At 40.5% G+C, this 17,849-nt stretch overlaps 2 protein-coding genes across 3 annotated transcripts in view; one reads left to right on the forward strand and one right to left on the reverse strand.

The window, feature by feature from the left end:
* DPH6 (diphthamine biosynthesis 6) overlaps positions 1 to 4,013 on the reverse strand; it is a 179,031-nt gene extending 175,018 nt beyond the window's left edge. Inside the window, exons 1-2 of the mRNA XM_067742384.1 lie at positions 3,953 to 4,013; positions 617 to 711 (exon numbers count right to left, since the gene is read on the reverse strand). Coding sequence (XP_067598485.1) covers positions 617 to 711; positions 3,953 to 3,993 — 136 coding nt within the window. The 5' untranslated portion in view covers positions 3,994 to 4,013. The remainder of the gene's footprint in view (positions 1 to 616; positions 712 to 3,952) is intronic.
* The window catches only part of LOC137226893 (uncharacterized), a 605,185-nt gene continuing 591,070 nt past the window's right edge, over positions 3,735 to 17,849 (forward strand). The window contains exon 1 of one of the 2 annotated variants that reach the window (XM_067742385.1): positions 3,735 to 4,286. The gene's annotated coding sequence lies outside the window, so the exon portion shown is untranslated. The remainder of the gene's footprint in view (positions 4,287 to 17,849) is intronic. The other variant, XM_067742386.1, reaches the window with a different exon arrangement.

A 17,849-nucleotide genomic window follows, 5' to 3' on the forward strand; every position in this document is an offset into this window, starting at 1 on the left:
GAGAAAAAAACAGTTCTAAATGGGGAAATTTCATTGGAGAAAAAACAAAAAAAGTAGCTAAAATAAGGTCTATGGATTATTTGTAGATGTCCTTATTACCACAGACAAATAAAAAGTAGAAATACATTGCTCTACGGCTCTCTCAAGTCTCACACATTTAGCTTACATCTAAGGTGGCTAAACTAGATGCTTTTAATTACAAAATTCATATATTATCATTTATTAATATATGTCTTACTTCCCAAGCTCCAAGAAGCTGTATCTTATTTAACTGTGCATTGCCAACAACACTTGGAAAAGTGTTGTAGTGGAACAGCAGTGCACTCTGAAGTAAGAGGATTCAAGTCTCAGCTCTGCAAGTTTATCCTAGCTATTTCACCTTGGACAAATTTATAAAACTCTAAGCTTCAGTATCTTTGTCTAATAAAACTTTCTAGGAGTTCTTACGAGGAGTAAAGGATATGTAATTGAAAACACTTAGCATAGAACATAGCAGATAACCAGTGCTAAAGATATATGAGTTCCTTTTATTGTTTGCATACTGCATACAATAGAATGCGATTACGAGGTTGGAGTTTCAGTCATTTAGAGAATTTTCTGATAGTTATACACTTACCTTGGTTTTCAGGTGGTCTTAGATTTGCTAAAGCAACAATCTGATGCCCAGCAGCAATGCACTGCATCATATTATAACAGCTGTCCTTCCCACCACTAAAAAACAAAGAAAGAAATAGATGAGACAAATATCAGGTTACTGACCATTATCTGACATAGACTCATTATAGAAATAGAACACATTTTTTCAGCTTTTCAGAATATTTGAGGGACTATTTTACATTAGAATGCAAAAAACACATGTAATTTCCATAGCATACACAACTGATCAAACGAATTTGATTATCTTAGGCTGCTACTCACAAGGGCTTATGAAATTATATGCCATTATAACAAAGACTATGCTAAACAAAAAATGGCAACTCTTTGGTTTGTGATAGTGGCTTTGCTTAATATAAAGTGTTTTGCAAATGAAATATGATTTAATTTTACATTTCAGTTAAACTATTATATATACTTCTCAGATGAAATTTTCTATGAGAAAGCAGAAAAAAACATGTTCTGTTCCACTTTAAGAACTCTAACAATGGTCACCATCACCAATTAAAGGATCAAATTAAAGATCTGAGATCCAATCAAATGACAAAGTTTGATGTACTTGGTGGGTTCAAATTCTGTAGAGGTTGAAAGCAAAATGCTGAATTACACTGATAAAGTTAAACAGCAGTACTATCAGTACTTCATCTTTCAGCCATCACTACATATGATGGCAGGACAAGGCCTGAGTCATAAATCTAATAAACAGATTGACAGGAAATTCTAAATTCTGGTACCAAATCTACCTACCTAGCAAATAACTTATTCAAGACCAATAGTCATTCATCTATAACAAGGTTGAATGGCAACCTTTATACTATTTCAGTTTAGTACTCTCTTGCATGTTTCTTCCTTTCTTTTATCTTTGTCTCTCTTCGTTTTATTCCTGTTTCCCTTCATTCTAATCGCTGCTAAAATCTGCAAATGTACCCCCAGATAATGTTTAGACCTATTTATAAGCAAAGAAACCAAGAGACTGATTATCCTAGAAGTTGGACCTTTTGCCTTTTATTTTAGTTCCCAGCATTTGTCAGCCTCTACCATATTCTGATCAGTAACAACTGTCATTCCAGAACTTCTCAAGGGGAGAGAGATTGCAAGGGGCAAAGTGAAGTTACACATCATGCTCTCTCCCCTCAGCTTCTGATGTTTCCCCCAAGTACCTTTTTCACAACTTCTCCTATTGAACCTGTTTTATTTCCCCAGGACAAGATGATCGAATTCTTGAGAATATTTAGAATATTAAAGATTAAAGGGTATACATCCACAATCAGAACTTGTCCTTTTATTTTAAAATATGCTAAGATTTCAAATATGATTTTAAAATAGTATTTCCCAAATTGTGTTCTGTGGAACACTAGTGTCCGACAAATACTCTAAGAAAAAAAGTTTTTAAAGGTCAAATTAAGTTTGGAAAATGCTGAGTACCTTACTCACTTCTTAGAACATCACAAAGTACATCAGCATATGTTAGGGAAGACATCCTTCACAAGATCAGAATTTCAGTTCCCAATTCTGGAACTAAGTTACTCAATGTGCTTGGGTTCACATGCTTCATTATAAAATTAGAGAATGGTCTAACTAATCCTCAAGGTGTCATTCAACTGTAAAATTCAATGATGCAATCTTTTGTGTATTAGGAAAATATGCTCTTCATGGTCTAAAGATAATGTAAGAATCTTGGTTTCACTTATTCCCTAGAACACACATACATATTCCATCTCTTAGTGCACACACTAAATATATTTATTGCAAGCAGATTCACTGTATTAAGTTTAAAACCAAATACATTCAAGTGTATATGCATACAAATGTATATATGTATTATGTATGCATTCATATTTGTATGTACATATTATGTTCTGTACTCCTACTTATGTCTTCCAACATTTATACAGATCTTACATTTTAGCAACGATTTTCCAACATTGCCTTTTTTAAAAGTAATTTGCTTTTTTATTATAAAAGTAACATATGCACATTACAGAATATCTAGTGTAATGGATTATACCAATCTTCTTCTCTCCTTCCCTTCAACATTTCTGAGACTTTAGTTAAGTGTCTCACTTTAATGGTTAAACTTTGGTAAACTGCATGTGGATATGAATTACTCATTTCCTGGGCTGCTTTTTGTTCTTACTTATCTAGATCAAATGAAGTCCATAATGTTGGAAGCTTAATCACATTGTTTACAGAAGAAATTCGTTGGAAAAAAAAATTATTTTGGCATTATAGTCCAGTATCCTAACAATGGCATTGAAGTAAAAGATGTTATATCGAGTCCTTAATAGGTCATACTATTGTCAGCCAGTATTAATTTCGTAGGTCACTGAACAAAAACTTTCATGAAATCATCAATGGGCTTCGCATGGTTGCCCTCTATTCATCTCACTCTATACAGATCCAAAACTCATCAAACAAATGTTCAAGTAGTCTGAACTCCCTTTTGCATTTTGTTGTTTTTTCCCTTTTGCTTCAGTTTACAGATTGAGTATGGAGACATTTAAGCTGACCAATCTTTGGTCGTCATAGGACTTAATTTAGACACCTAAATACATGATGGGTTATTAGATTTCAAACTCCTTTTGGACTATGGAGTATGTTACCGTAAGGTCACTTTTCTAAAAGCAATCATGAGTGTTCAAAGCAATGGCAACTGGATCTAAGATAAAACAGGATAATTCCATCTCTATCCTTGAGCACCAAAGTAAAACACATCTGTGCCATAAACAGTCCAGTCACTAATGGGACGGCAGGCGAGGGAGAGGTGGTCTTTGCGGGAGGGGGCGGGGCTGGTAACAACGTAGGGAACCAGGCAGGGCCGGAGGACCGGCAGAAAGACTGAAGGGAACTACAAAAGAGGATGAAAAATGAGAGAAAAGGGTGGGAGAGACTCAGTAAGTGGCGTCAAGCAGTGCCCCTCAAACTTCACAGCCCATTACAGTTTTTGAGAATCCGACCCCGAGTCGGGTCTGAGTAATTTAAACAGCCCTCGGGCGGTGAGACCCAGACATCAGTAGTTTTAAAGTGAAACCAATCTGAACCCAAGTTTGGGGCCCAGAAGACCAGGGAGGAGGCGACGGAGAGAAAGGAGGAGCGCCAGCCCGGGACCGGGGACCAGCCAGGCCGGGTAGTAGCCCGAAGGCTCCGCCTCTTCCTGCTACCGGGAGGAGCCGCCGAGCCCCCGATACACGGCTTCTGCGGGGACACCGTCAGTTCGGCGGCGGCGGCAGCTCCTGCTACTCAGCAGAAAGGGACTGGAGGCAGGAAGGGAGGAGGAAGGCGGCACCGGGGCGGTTACCTGATCAGAGCCGCGACCCTCATGCTGGGCGCAGTGCGCATGCGTGCGGCGGGCGCGGGCCGACGCCTCCGTGACGTGCGCAGGTCCTCGCCCGGGTGTTCGTTCCGCCGCCTGTCAGGCGACCGGTGCTGCGGCCCCTGCGGCCGCCCACGGGGCACCTGGACGCGGAGTACGCGCCACCTTGGCGCCTAGTCCCTGAGGCACGGAGGTCCCGGCTCGGAAAAGAACGCTGTTTAGGCGCGGCCTAACCACCTAAGTGAGGGCACTGAAGCTGCCTGGGGAAGGGCAAGGCCCGCGTCGCCGCGCTCGGGCTCGGAGCCCTGGATTTGTTTGGGTAGGAGAATGTTCAAACTCCTTTATGCCGCCCATTGAAACACTTGTGGACATGCAAAGGGAAAACAAGTTGGTCTTTATTTCCTCAGCCAGCCACCCACCCCTTCCCCAGAAAGAGCTGCACCCTTTAGTTTTTTAGCTTTTGTCTCCTCAGTGCTTCCAACTTACCTCTGGGGCCACTCCTAGGACTGCTAAGCTCCCTGTGGTTTGGGCCCTTTGTGTAATAAAGAAGCTTAGAAGCTGATTAAGGCTCATCACCAAAGAGCAGTGTCCTTGCAGAAAGAAAATCTAATTTCTAAATTTATTCACCAAGTATTTATTGAGTGCCTTTTATTTACCTGGCGCTGTTTTAGGCTCTTGGGATACGTCCGTGAATAAAACAATCACCTCCTGTGGGAGATTGCCGGGTGTGCTTTGCAAGGATAGAGCCGCAAAATCAAACAAAAAAACCCACCAATCACCTCCCTCCTGGAGTTTACATGGGGGTGGGGAAAGCAGACAGTATACTGCCAAAAGTTTCCATAGCATGTTGAAACATGTTAAGTGCTATGAAAAAGAATAGAGCTTGAGAGGAATCAGGAAGGAGGTTGTTGGCCTGTTGGGAACAGGCCCAACTGGTCCGCGGCCTGTTGGGAACTGGGCTGTACAGCGGGAGGTGAGCAGTGGGTGGGAGAGCCAGCCAGCAGAGCAAAGCTCCATCTGCCACTCCCCTGTTGCTCCCATTACCGCCTGAGCCATCCCCCCACCCCCAATCCGTGGAAAAATTGTCTTCCACAAAAACCAGTCCCTGGTGCCAAAAAGGTTGGGGACCGCTGCTCTAGGCAGAAGAAAAAAACCAGAGCCGAGACCCTAGATGCGTTATGTGTTTGTGGAAAAACAAGTTTGGCCAGTGTGGCTGACACCTCAGAGTAGTGGGAGATGAGGTTCCAGTGATGGAGGGAGGGAGATCATATAGGTGTTATTGATACCAACCGTGGTTCTTGACCTTGCCCAATCAATAGAAGGTGACAAGAGGCCAGACAAGAAATTCAGGCAAGCAGGGAGGAGCAAAAACAGGTAATAGTTTCCCTTGATAACAAGTAACAGTTTCCCTTGCTCGCTCCTCGAGGGGGTGGGGGGCAACTGGTTCCTTATATGGGGTGAGGGTAGGGGGGTGTCCAGGGGTTTGGTCGGAGTGGTGGCTTAGGTGGTTTGCCCACCCCTTTGGTGGTGTTGCGTGCAGGAGGCATGCACAGCACCCTGCTTTTGCTCCTGACACCCTGTTTTTGCTCCCAGCTCTTTTTTTGGTCTTTTTGTATCTAGTTTTGTATAATCTGCCCCAACTGAGCATGCACACAGTTATTTTTAGTCCCTTATAGTTTCTTTGTATTTTGTTGCTCAAGGAGCTGTTTGTCCATGTGAAAGTACTGCAGCAAAGTGTACCACATCCCAGGTCCCAGCCTGTCTTATTATTACCAACCCTTTCAAGTTGGGCTCCAGCAAGGGTCCTCCTGCCTGGTTCGTTCAGAAGCAAAGCAAAGCTTTATTCTTTGGTCAAAGAACGGAGAGGTGTGAGTTCTCGCTCTAGAAGACAAGCTCTCCCCAACAGGCCATGGGCAGGGCAGCTTTATGAGGTTCTTGTCAATAGGGTGGGGCACAGTTGTGTTCCTGGGGGCACTTTAGACTTAAGTGTTGGGTGCAGCATTTCTGCACAGGGTATGTTGTCCCCATCTTGAATTGAGGTGTTGTGTGCTAGGGCTTTTGCCCACAGCCCAGGCAATTTGGGCCTGATGAGAGTCTAGTTGGGGAGATAAGACAAGTGCATGAAACAAATATTCACAATACAAGAGGGCATATTTTGAAAGTAACAAGTTATGTAATGCATATGGCAAGAGTTCCATGAGTTGAATCCACAGGAAAAATTCTAGAAAAAAAAACAGGACTTGAATGATGGGCCGAAATGAACAGGAGGAATAGGTAGACCTTACAAACAAAGACAGATAAAGGAATTCAGAGCATGTCACTCCAAAAATGCCACTTTGGCATATTGATTGAGTTAAGGGCACTTGAGAAATAGCAGGTGCAATAAGGGCATTCTGAACTCCTTTTTATTTCTGAAAGCAGGAGATAAAAGCCCATTGTAAAAGGTGCCTTCTCTGTACTTAAGAGAAAAAAAGATATTCTCGTTGCCAGAGATGGGAAATGGGGAATCAAGGCCAAAAGAAATCTGTGCAAACAGAACTTGTCAAAAATATGGATTCTTATCTTCCTTTCGCTTCTCCATATAGTTTAGTTACTTTTCTACAATTACCTCTCTTTGTTCAACCTACTATAAAAGCATGTAGGTTCTGCCATCTTTTGGGGGCTGGTGGGGAGGATCTTCACTCTGTTGTGAAGGCTCCCATGTCCGTGTAAGAAATTTTAGTAAAACTTGTATGTATTTTTTGCCAGTTAATCTGCCATAGGCGAGTTTAATTCTTAGCCAGAGAACCTAAGAGGGTAGAAGAGAATTTTTCCTCCCCTACAGGAATGAGTATGGTGTGTTCAGCAGTAGTGGGCAAACCTGCCTGATAAGTTGTAAGAGTATACAAGAGAGAAGGGAAAATAAGTTGGATGGATAAAATAATGCCAGATTATCCAGTGCCATGGAAAGCCAAAATGAGGAATTTCAACAACAGTATTTTTAAAGAAATGCTTTAATTTACTTTGAAACTAATATACTAATCCTGAACGTAGTAACATACTAATATTGAAACTTCACAAAGGACTTTTAAAAAGACTCACAAGTTAATAAGGAGAACTCATTTTTAAGTAGTCAATCCATTTGTTGATAAGTAATTTGCCCAAACTTCAAGAAAAGTAGGCTTAGCAGGACCCCTATATGCATAGCATTCTACATGGATAGTGTAAAGGTAGCTGCAGCCCAATCAATGTCAACAAGATAACAGATTTTATACCAGCATAGGCTAAAGTAATTCTTTTTATAATATATTGAAATGACTTGCCCAAGATTCGCCTTTCAAAGGCATTGTGAGCTCACTTCCTACAATCTCAAACTGTTATAAATGACTATGTATTCGTTTATAAAGCCAACAAAATAGGTGAATGGAAAATCAGCCTCAAAAAAATCTCAGTTCCTTGCCAGTTTACTTAGGGGAGACTCTTCATAGCCAAATAGTGTTGCTGGTAATAAAAAGTTGCAAGCTGTCACTGAATTCTGCTTCCTTGGCAGCACATCCTAAGGATGTACTGATTGATAAAGATTTAGATAATCAAATCAAAAACCCTATAGGTAGATAGTCCTCAGAGTTCTTGAGAGGATTTATCAATACAACTCAAGCCAGTGCATCTCTCTGAAGTCATGCCATACAGGGAATCATTGGAAGGTTTCCTGGTGAGGATTTAGGAAAAAAGGAATTAAGTGATTATTTGGAAGATTTAAGGGCATCGTTACATGAGTGTCTGATGCATTTATATTAATAATGACAACTCATATGGGCCAGGCACTCTCCTAAGTGTTTTAGGTGCAGTGATGTAACTATCGCAGCAAATATATGAAGTAGGATACATTGTTATTCCCATTTGCAGATGAGAAAACTGAGCACAAAGAAGTTAAATAAGCTGCCTGTTTTAGTCAGTTTGGACTGCTTTAACAAAATACCGTAGTGTAGGTGGCTTAAATAACAGACTTTCTTACAGTTCTGGAGGCTGGGAAGTCTGAGACAGAATGTCAGCATGGTCTGGTTCTGATGAGAGCTCTCTTCCTGGTCTGTGGATGGATGTACCTTCACGTGGTGGAGAGAGCATTTTCTTATAAGAGCACCAATCCCATTCACGAGGGTCCAATGTCATGACTTAATTACCTCCAAAAGACCCCACCTCCAAACAACGTCATATTGGGGATTAGAGCTTTAACATACGAATTTGGGAGTAACTCAAACATTCAGTCTGCAGCACTGCCTTGAATCCTAGACCTAATAAGTGGCAAAATCAAGATTCAAACCCAGGCAGCCTAGCTCTAAAGTCTATGCTCTTAACCACTGTACTATATCTGCAACTGAAAAGGCCAGCTTGTTATTTTGGCAAATATATACTATTTCCAAAATATATTTGGAAGGACATTGCCATCATTCACTTCCTGAATTTCCTTTTTCTATGCTTCCAAGCTGACCAATACTTTTTCTGAAAGACACAATTTTTTTTTTTAATTGGCGTATAGTTGCTTTACAATGTTGTGTTAGTTTCTGCCGTACAGGAAAGTGAATCAGCTTTATGCATACATATATCCCCTCTTTTTTGGATTTCCTTCCCATTTCGGTTACCACAGAGCATTGAGTAGAGTTCCCTGTGCTATACAGTCAGTTCTCATTAGTTATCTATTTTATACATAATGTATATATGTCAATCCCAATCTCCCAATCCATCCCACCTCCTCCCTTCCCTCCTTGGTATTCATACATTTGTTCTCTATGTCTGTGTCTCTATTTCTGCTTTGCAAATAAGTTCATCTATACCACTTTTATAGATTCCATATATATGCATTAATATATGATATTTGTTTTTCTCTTTCTGACTTACTTCACTCTGTATGACAGTCTCTAGGTCCATCCACGTCTCTGCAAATGGCACAATTTTGTTCCTTTCCATTGCATATATGTACTACATCTTCTTCATCCATTCCTCTGTTGATGGACACTTAGGTTGTTTCCATCTCTGGGCTGTTGTAAATAGAGCTGCAATGAATATTTTGGTACATGACTCTTTTTGAATGATAGTTTTCTCAGGGTATATGCCCAATAGTGGGATTGCTGGGTCGTATGGTAGTTCTATTTGTAGTTTTTTAAGGAACCTCCATACTGTTCTCCACAGTGGCTGTGGAGAACACACAATTTACATTCCCACCAACAGTGCAAGAGGGTACCCTTTTTTCCACACCCTCTCCAGCATTTATTGTTTCTAGATTTTTTGATGATGGCCATTCTGACTGGTGTGAGATGATATCTCATTGTAGTTTTGATTTGCATTTCTCTAATGATTAATGATGTTGAGGATTCTTTCATGTGTTTGTTGGCAGTCTGTATATCTTCTTTGGAGAAATGTCTGTTTCGGTCTTCTGCCCATTTTTGGATTGGGTTGTTTGTTCTTTTGTTATCGAGCTGCATGAGCTGCTTGTAAATCTTGGAGATTAATCCTTTGTCAGTTGCTTCATTTGCAAATATTTTCTCCCATTCTGAGCATTGTCTTTTGGTCTTGTTTATGGTTTCCTTTGCTATGCAAAAGCTTTGAAGTTTCATTAGGTCCCATTTGTTTATTTTTGTTTTTATTTCCATTTCTCTAGTAGGTGAGTCAAAAAGAATCTTGCTGTGATTTATGTCATAGAGTGTTCTGCCTATGTTTTCCTCTAAGAGTTTGATAGTTTCTGGCCTTACATTTAGATCTTTAATCCATTTTGAGCTTATTTTTGTCTATGGTGTTAGGGAGTGCTCTAATCTCATTCTTTTACATGTACCTGTCCAGTTTTCCCAGCACCACTTATTGAAGAGGCTGTCCTTTCTCCACTGTACATTCCTGCCTCCTTTATCAAAGATAAGGTGACCATATGTGTGTGGGTTTATCTCTGGGCTTTCTATCCTGTTCCATTGATCTATAGTTCTTTTTTTGTGCCAGTACCATACTTCTTGATTACTGCAGCTTTGTAATATAGTCTGAAGTCAGGGAGCCTGATTCCTCCAGCTCCGTTTTTCGTTCTCAAGATTGCTTTGGCTATTCGGGGACTTTTGTGTTTCCATAAAAATTGTGAAACTTTTTGTTCTAGTTCTGTGAAAAATACCACTGGTAGTTTGATAGGGATTGCATTGAATCTGTAGATTGCTTTGGGTAGTAGAGTCATTTTCACAATGTTGATTCTTCCAATCCAAGGACATGGTATATCTCTCCATCTATTTGTATCATCTTTAATTTTTTCATCAGTGTCTTATAATTTTCTGCGTACAGGTCTTTTGTCTCCTTAGGTAGGTTTATTCCTAGATATTTTATTCTTTTTGTTGCAATGGTAAATGGGAGTGTTTTCTTGATTTCACTTTCAGATTTTTCATCATTAGTGTATAGGAATGCCAGAGATTTCTGTGCATTAATTTTGTATCCTGTTACTTTACCATATTCATTGATTAGCTCTAGTGGTTTTCTGGTAGCATCTTTAGGATTCTCTATGTATAGTATCATGTCATCTGCAAACAGTGAAAGCTTTACTTCTTCTTTTCCAATTTGGATTCCTTTTATTTCCTTTTCTGCTCTGATTGCTGTGGCTAAAACTTCCAAAACTATGTTGAATAAGAGTGGTGAGAGTGGGCAACCTTGTCTTGTTCCTGATCTTAGTGGAAATGCTTTCAGTTTTTCACCATTGAGGACGATGTTGGCTGTGGGTTTGTCATACATGGACTTTATTATGTTGAGGAAATTTCCCTCCATGCCTACTTTCTGCAGCGTTTTTATCATAAATGGGTGTTGAATTTTGTCAAAAGTTTTCTCTGCATGTATTGAGATGATCATATGGTTTTTCTCCTTCAATTTGTTAATATGGTTTATCACATTGATTGATTTGTGTATATTGAAGAATCCTTGCACTCCTGGAATAAACCCCACTTGATCATGGTGTATGATCCTTTTAATGTGCTGTTGGATTCTGTTTGCTAGTATTTTGTTGAGGATTTTTGCATCTATGTTCATCAGTGATATTGGCCTGTAGTTTTTTTTCTTTGGGACATCCTTGTCTGGTTTTGGTATCAAGGTGATGGTGGCCTCGTAGAATGAGTTTGGGAGTGTTCCTCCCTCTGCTATATTTTGGAAGTGTTTGAGAAGAATAGGTGTTAGCTCTTCTCTAAATGTTTGACAGAATTCGCCTGTGAAGCCATCTGGTCCTGGGCTTTTGTTTGTTGGAAGATTTTTAATCACAGTTTCATTTTCAGTGCTTGTGATTGGTCTGTTCATATATTCTATGTGTTCTGATTCTTGACAGGTTGTGCATTTCTAAGAATTTGTCTATTTCTTCCAGGTTGTCCAATTTATTGGTGTAGAGTTGCTTGTAGTAATCTCTCATGATCTTTTGTATTTGTGCAGTGTCAGTTGTTACTTCTCCTTTTTCATTTCTAATTCTATTGATTTGAGTCTTCTCCCTTTTTTTCTTGATGAGTCTGGCTAATGGTTTATCTATTTTGGTTATCTTCTCAAAGAACCAGCTTTTAGTTTTATTGATCTTTGCTATCCTTTCCTTCCGTTCTTTTTCATTTATTTCTGATCTGATTTTTATTATTTCTTTCCTTCTGCTAACTTTGGGGTTTTTTTGTTCTACTTTCTCTAATTGCTTTAGGTGCAAGGTTAGGTTGTTTATTCGAGATGTTTCCTGTTTCTAATGGTAGGATTGTATTGCTATAAACTTCCCTCTTAGAACTGCTTTTGCTGCATCCCATAGATTTTGGGTCATTGTGTCTCGGTTGTCATTTGTTTCTTGGTATTTTTTAATTTCATCTTTGATTTCTTCAGTCATCACTTCGTTATTATGTAGTGTATTGTTTAGCCTCCATGTGTTTGTATTTTTTACAGATCTTTTCCTGTAATTGATATCTAGTCTCATAGCATTGTGGTTGGAAAAGATACTTGATACAATTTCAATTTTCTTAAATTTACCAAGGCTTGATTTGTGACCCAAGATATCTATCCTGGAGAATATTCTATGAGCACTTGAGAAAAATGTGTATTCTGTTGTTTTTGGATGGAATGTCCTATAAATATCAATTAAGTCCATCTTCTTTAAGGTATCACTTAAAGCTTGTGTTTCTTTATTCATTTTCATTTTGGATGATCTGTCCATTGGTGAAAGTGGGGTGTTAAAGTCCCCTACTATGAATGTCTTACTGTCAATTTCCCCTTTTATGGCTGTTAGTATTTGCCTTATGTATTGAGGTGCTCCTATGTTGGGTGCATAAATATTTACAATTATTATATGTTCTTCTTGAGTCAATCCCTTGATCATTATGTAGTGTCCTTCTTTGTCTCTTGTAATAATCTTTATTTTAAAGTCTATTTTGTCTGATATGAGAATTGCTACTCCAGCTTTCTTTTGGTTTCCATTTGCGTGGAATATCTTGTTGCATCCCCTCACGGTGTGTGTATGTGTCTCTAGGTCTGTATGTGTCTCTAGGTCTGAAGTGGGTCTCTTGTAGACAGCAAATATATGGGGCTTGTTTTTTGTATCCATTCAGCCAATCTGTGTCTTTTGGTGGGAGCATTTAGTTCATTTACATTTAAAGTAATTATCGATATGTATGTTCCTTTCCCCATTTTCTTAATTGTTTGGGGTTCGTTATTGTAGGTCTTTTCCTTCTTTTGTGTTTCTTGCCTAGAGAAGTTCCTTTAGCATTTGTTGTAAAGCTGGTTTGGTGGTGCTGAACTGTCTCAGCTTTTGCTTGTCTGTAAAGGTTTTAATTTCTCCATCAAATCTGAATGAGATCCTTGCTGGGTAGAGTAATCTTGGTTGCAGGTTTTTCTCCTTCATCACTTTAAATATGTCCTGCCAGTCCCTTCTGGCTTGCAGAGTTTCTGCTGAAAGATCAGCTGTTAACTTTATGGGGATTCCCTTGTGTGTTATTTGTTGTTTTTCCATTGTTACTTTTAATATGCTTTCTTCGTATTTAATTTTTGACAGTTTGATTAATATGTGTCTTGTTGTGTTTCACCTTGGATTTATCCTGTATGGGACTCTCTGTGCTTCCTGGACTTGATTAACTATTTCCTTTCCCATATTAGGGAAGTTTTCAACTATAATCTCTTCAAATATTTTCTCAGTCCTTTTCTTTTTCTCTTCTTCTTCTGGAACCCCTATAATTCGAATGTTGGTGCATTTAATGTTGTCCCAGAGGTCTCTGAGACTGTCCTCAGTTCTTTTCATTCTTTTTTCTTTATTCTGCTCTGCAGTAATTATTTCCACTATGTTATCTTCCAGGTCACTTATCCGTTCTTCTGCCTCAGTTATTCTGCTATTGATCCCATCTAGAGTATTTTTAATATCATTTATTGTGTTGTTCATCATTGCTGGTTTTGTCTTTAGTTCTTCCAGGTCCTTGTTAAATGTTTCTTGCATTTTCTCTATTCTATTTCCAAGATTTTGGATCATCTTTACTATCATTATTTTGAATTCTTTTTCAGGTAGACTGCCTATTTCCTCTTCATTTGTTAGGTCTGGTGGGTTTTTATCTTGCTCTTTCATCTGCTGTGTGTTTTTCTGTCTTCTCATTTTGCTTATCTTACTGTGTTTGGGGTCTCCTTTTTGCAGGCTGCAGGTTCGTAGTTCCCGTTGTTTTTGGTGTCTGTTCCCAGTGGCTAAGGTTGGTTCAGTGGGTTGTGTAGGCTTTTGGTGGAGGGGACTAGTGCCTGTGTTCTGGTGGATGAGGCTGGATCTTGTCTTTCTAGTGGGCAGGTTCATGTCTGGTGGTGTGTTTTGGGGTGTCTGTGGACTTATTATGATTTTAGGCAGCCTCTCTGCTAATGGGTGGGGTTGTGTTCCTGTCTTGCTAGTTGTTTGGCCTAGAATGTCCAGTACTGTAGCTTGCTGGTTGTTGAGTGAAGCTGGGAGCTGGTGTTGGGATGGAGATCTCTGGGAGAATTTTGCCGTTTGATATTATTTGGATCTGGAGCTCTTGTGGACCAGTGTCCTGAAGTTGTGTCTCCCACCTCAGAGGCACAACACTGACTCCTGGCTGCAGCACCAAGAGCCTGTCATCCACACGGCTCAGAATAAAAGAGAGAAAAAGTAGAAAGAAAAAAATAGAAAGAAAGAGTTAGTAGAAGTAGAAAGCAAGAAAGAAAGAAAGAAAGGAAGGGAGGGAGGGAGGAAGGAGGGAAGGAAGGAAAAAAGAAAGAAAGAAAGAAGATAAAGTAAAATAAAATAACATAAGATAAATATAATAAAGTTATTAAAATAAAAAAATAATTACTAAGGAAAAATGAAAAAAAATGAAAAAAAACCCCAAAAAACGGATGGATAGAACCCTAGGACAAATGGTGGAAGCAAAGCTATACAGACAAAATCTCACACAGAAGCATACACATACACACTCAGAAAAAGAGGAAAGGGGGAAAAATCATAAATCTTGCTCTCAAAGTCCACCTCCTCAATTTGGGATGATTCATTGTCTATTCATGTATTCCACAGATGCAGGGTACATCAAGTTGTTTGCGGATCTTTAATCCGCTGCTTCTGAGGCTGCTGGGAGAGATTTCCCTTTCTCTTCTTTGTTCTCACAGCTCCCAGGAGCTCAGCTTTGGATTTGGCCCCGCCTCTGCATGTAGGTTGCCAAAGGGCGTCTGTTCTTCGCTCAGACAGCACGGGGTTAAATAAAGGAGCTGCTGATTCGGGGGCTCTGGCTCACTCAGGCCGAGGGGAGGGAGGGGCACAGAGTGCGGGGCGAGTGTGCAGCGGCAGAGGCCGGTGTGACAGCGTGACGTTGCACCAGCCTGAGGCGTGCCTTGCGTTCTTCCGGGGGAGTTGTTCCTGTATCCCGGGACCCTGGCAGTGGCGGGCTGCACAGGCTCCCCGGAAGGGGGGTGTGGGTAGTGACCTGTACTCACACACAGGCTTCTTGGTGGTGGCAGCAGCAGCCTTAGCATCTCATGCCCGTCTCTGGGGTCCGCGCTTTTAGCCATGGCTCGCGCCCGTCTCTGGAGCTCCTTTAAGCAGCGCTCTTAATCCCCTCTCCTCGTGCACCAGGAAACAAAGAGGGAAGAAAAAGTCTCTTGCCTCTTTGTAAGGTCCAGACTTTTCCCCGGACTCCCTCCCGGCTAGCCATGGTGCACTAACCCCCTGCAGGCTGTGTTCATGCCGCCAACCCCAGTCCTCTCCCGGCGCGCCTATCGAAGCCCGAGCCTCAACTCCCAGACCTGCCCGCCCCGGCGGGTGAGCAGAGAAGCCTCTCATGCTGATGAGTGCCGGTCAGCCCTGATCCTCTGTGCTGGAATCTCTCTGCTTTGCCCTCTGCACCCCTATTGCTGTGCTCTTCTCCACGGCTCTGAAGCTTTCCCCCTCCACCACCCGCAGTCTCCGTCTGCGAAGGGGCTTCCTAGTGTGTGGAAACCTTTCCTCCTTCACAGCTCCCTCCCACTAGTGCAGGTCCGTCCCTATCCTTTTGTCTCTGTTTATTCTTTTTTCTTTTGCCCTACCCAGGTTCGTGGGGGAGTTTCTTGCCTTTTGGGAGGTCTGAGGTCTTCTGCCAGTGTTCAGTAGTTGTTCCGTACGAGTTGTTCCACATGTAGATGTATTTCTGGTGTATCTGTGGGGAGGAAGGTGATTTCCACATCTTACTCTTCAGCCATTTTCCCGGAAGCCCGGCACGCCGTCCCCATGACTGTCGTGGCTTCGGCTGCGGGGGCCCCTCCAGACCCGGAAGCCTCAGTGAGGCCGACCTCCCCTCGGGCTACGGGGCAGTTCCGTGACGGCGGAGGGAAGAGACCCCAAGCCGGGAGTTCCAGCTCTGCAGAAACCTGTTTGTAGATTGTTTTGATGATGGCCATTCTGACCAGTGTGAGGTGATACCTCATTGTAGTTTTGATTTGCCTTTCTCAAATTAGTGATGTTGAGCATCTTTTCATGTGTTCGTTGGCCATCTGTATGTCTTCTTTGGAGAAATGTCTATTTAGGCCTTCTGCCCATCTTTTGATTGGGTTGTTTGTTTTTTTGATATTGAGCTGCATGAGCTGTTTGTATATTTTGGAGACTAATCCCTTTTCAGTTGCTTCATTTGCAAATATTTTTTTCCCATTCTGAGGGTTGTCTTTTCATCTTGTTTATGGTTTCCTTTGCTGTGCAAAAGTTTTTAAGTTTAATTAGGTCCCATTTGTTTGTTTTTGTTTTTATTTCATTACTCTAGGAGGTGGGTCAGAAAAGATCTTGCTGTGATTTATGTCAAAGAGTGTTCTTCCTATCTTTTCCTCTAAGAGTTTTATAGTGTCTGGTCTTACATTTAGGTCTCTAATCCATTTTGAGTTTACTTTTGTGTATGGTGTTAGGGAGTGTTCTAATTTCATTCTTTCACACATAGCTGTCCAGTTTTTCCACTTATTGAAGAGACTGTCTTTTCTCTGTTGTATATTCTTGCCTCCTTTGTCATAGATTAGGTGACTATAGATGCATGAGTTTTTCTCTGGGCTTCCTATCCTGTTCCATTGATCTATATTTCTGTGTTTGTGCCAGTACCATACTGTTTTGATTACTGTAGCTTTGTAGTATAGTCTGAAGTCAGGGAGCCTGGTTCCCCCATCTCCGTTTTTCTTTCTCAAGATTGCTTTGGCTATTCGGGGTCTTTTGTGTTTCCATACAAATTGTAAAATTTTTTGTTCTGATTCTGTGAAAAATGCCATTGTAATTTGATAAGGATTGTATTGAATCTGTAGATTGCTTTGGGTAGTAGAGTCATTTTCACAATGTTGATTCTTCCAATCGAAGAACGTGGTATATCTCTCCATCTGTTTGTGTCATCTTTGATTACTTTAATCAGTATCTTATAGTTTTCTGAGTACAGGTCTTTTGCTTCTTTAGGTAGGGTAATTCCTAGGTATTTTATTCTTTTTGTTGCAGTGGTAAATGGGATTGTTTCCTTAATTTCTCTTTCTGATCTTTCATTGTTAGTGTATAGGTATGCAAGAAATTTCTGTGATCAATTTTGTATCCTGCAAATTTACCAAATTCATTGATGAGCTCTAGTAGTTTTCTGGTGGCATGTTTAGGATTTTCTATGTATAGTATCATGTCATCTGCAAACAGTGACAGTTTTACTTCTTCTTTTCCAATTTGGATTCCTTTTATTTATTTTTCTTCTCTGATTGCTGTGGTTAGTGCTTCCAAAACTATGTTGAATAATAGTGGCAAGAGTGGACATCATTGTCTCGTTCCTGTTCTTAGAGGAAATGCTTTCAGTTTTTCACCATTGAGAATGATGCTGGCTGTGGGTTTCTCATATATGGCCTTTGTTATGTTGAGGTAGGTTTCCTCTATGTCCACTTTCCGGAGAGTTTTTATATAAATGGGTGTTGAGTTTTGTCAGAAGCTTTTTCTGCATTTATTGAGAAGATCAGATGGTTTTTATTCTTCAGTTTGTTAACATGGTGTATCACATTGATTGATTTGCAGATATGGAAAAATCCTTGCATTCCTGAGATAAACCCCACTTGGTCGTGGTGTATGATCCTGTTAATGTGTTGTTGGATTCTGTTTGCTAGTATTTTGTTGAGGATTTTAGTGTCTATGTTCATCAGTGATATCAGTCTGTAATTTTCTTTTTCTGTGATATCTTTGTCTGGTTTTTTATCAGGGTGATGGTGGCCTCGTAAAATGAGCTTGAGAGTGTTCCTCCCTCTGCAATTTTTTGGAAGAGTTTGAGAAGGATAGGTGTTAGGTTTTCTCTAAATGTTTGATAGAATTCGCCTGTGAGGCCGTCTGGTCCTGGACTTTTCTTTGTTTGAAATTTTTTTTTTTTTTTGCGGTATGCGGTCCTCTCACTGTTGTGGCCTCTCCTGTTTGGGAGCACAGGCTCCGGAC

This window comes from Pseudorca crassidens, chromosome 1 (assembly GCF_039906515.1).
Source record: "Pseudorca crassidens isolate mPseCra1 chromosome 1, mPseCra1.hap1, whole genome shotgun sequence".
Lineage (NCBI taxonomy): Eukaryota > Metazoa > Chordata > Mammalia > Artiodactyla > Delphinidae > Pseudorca > Pseudorca crassidens.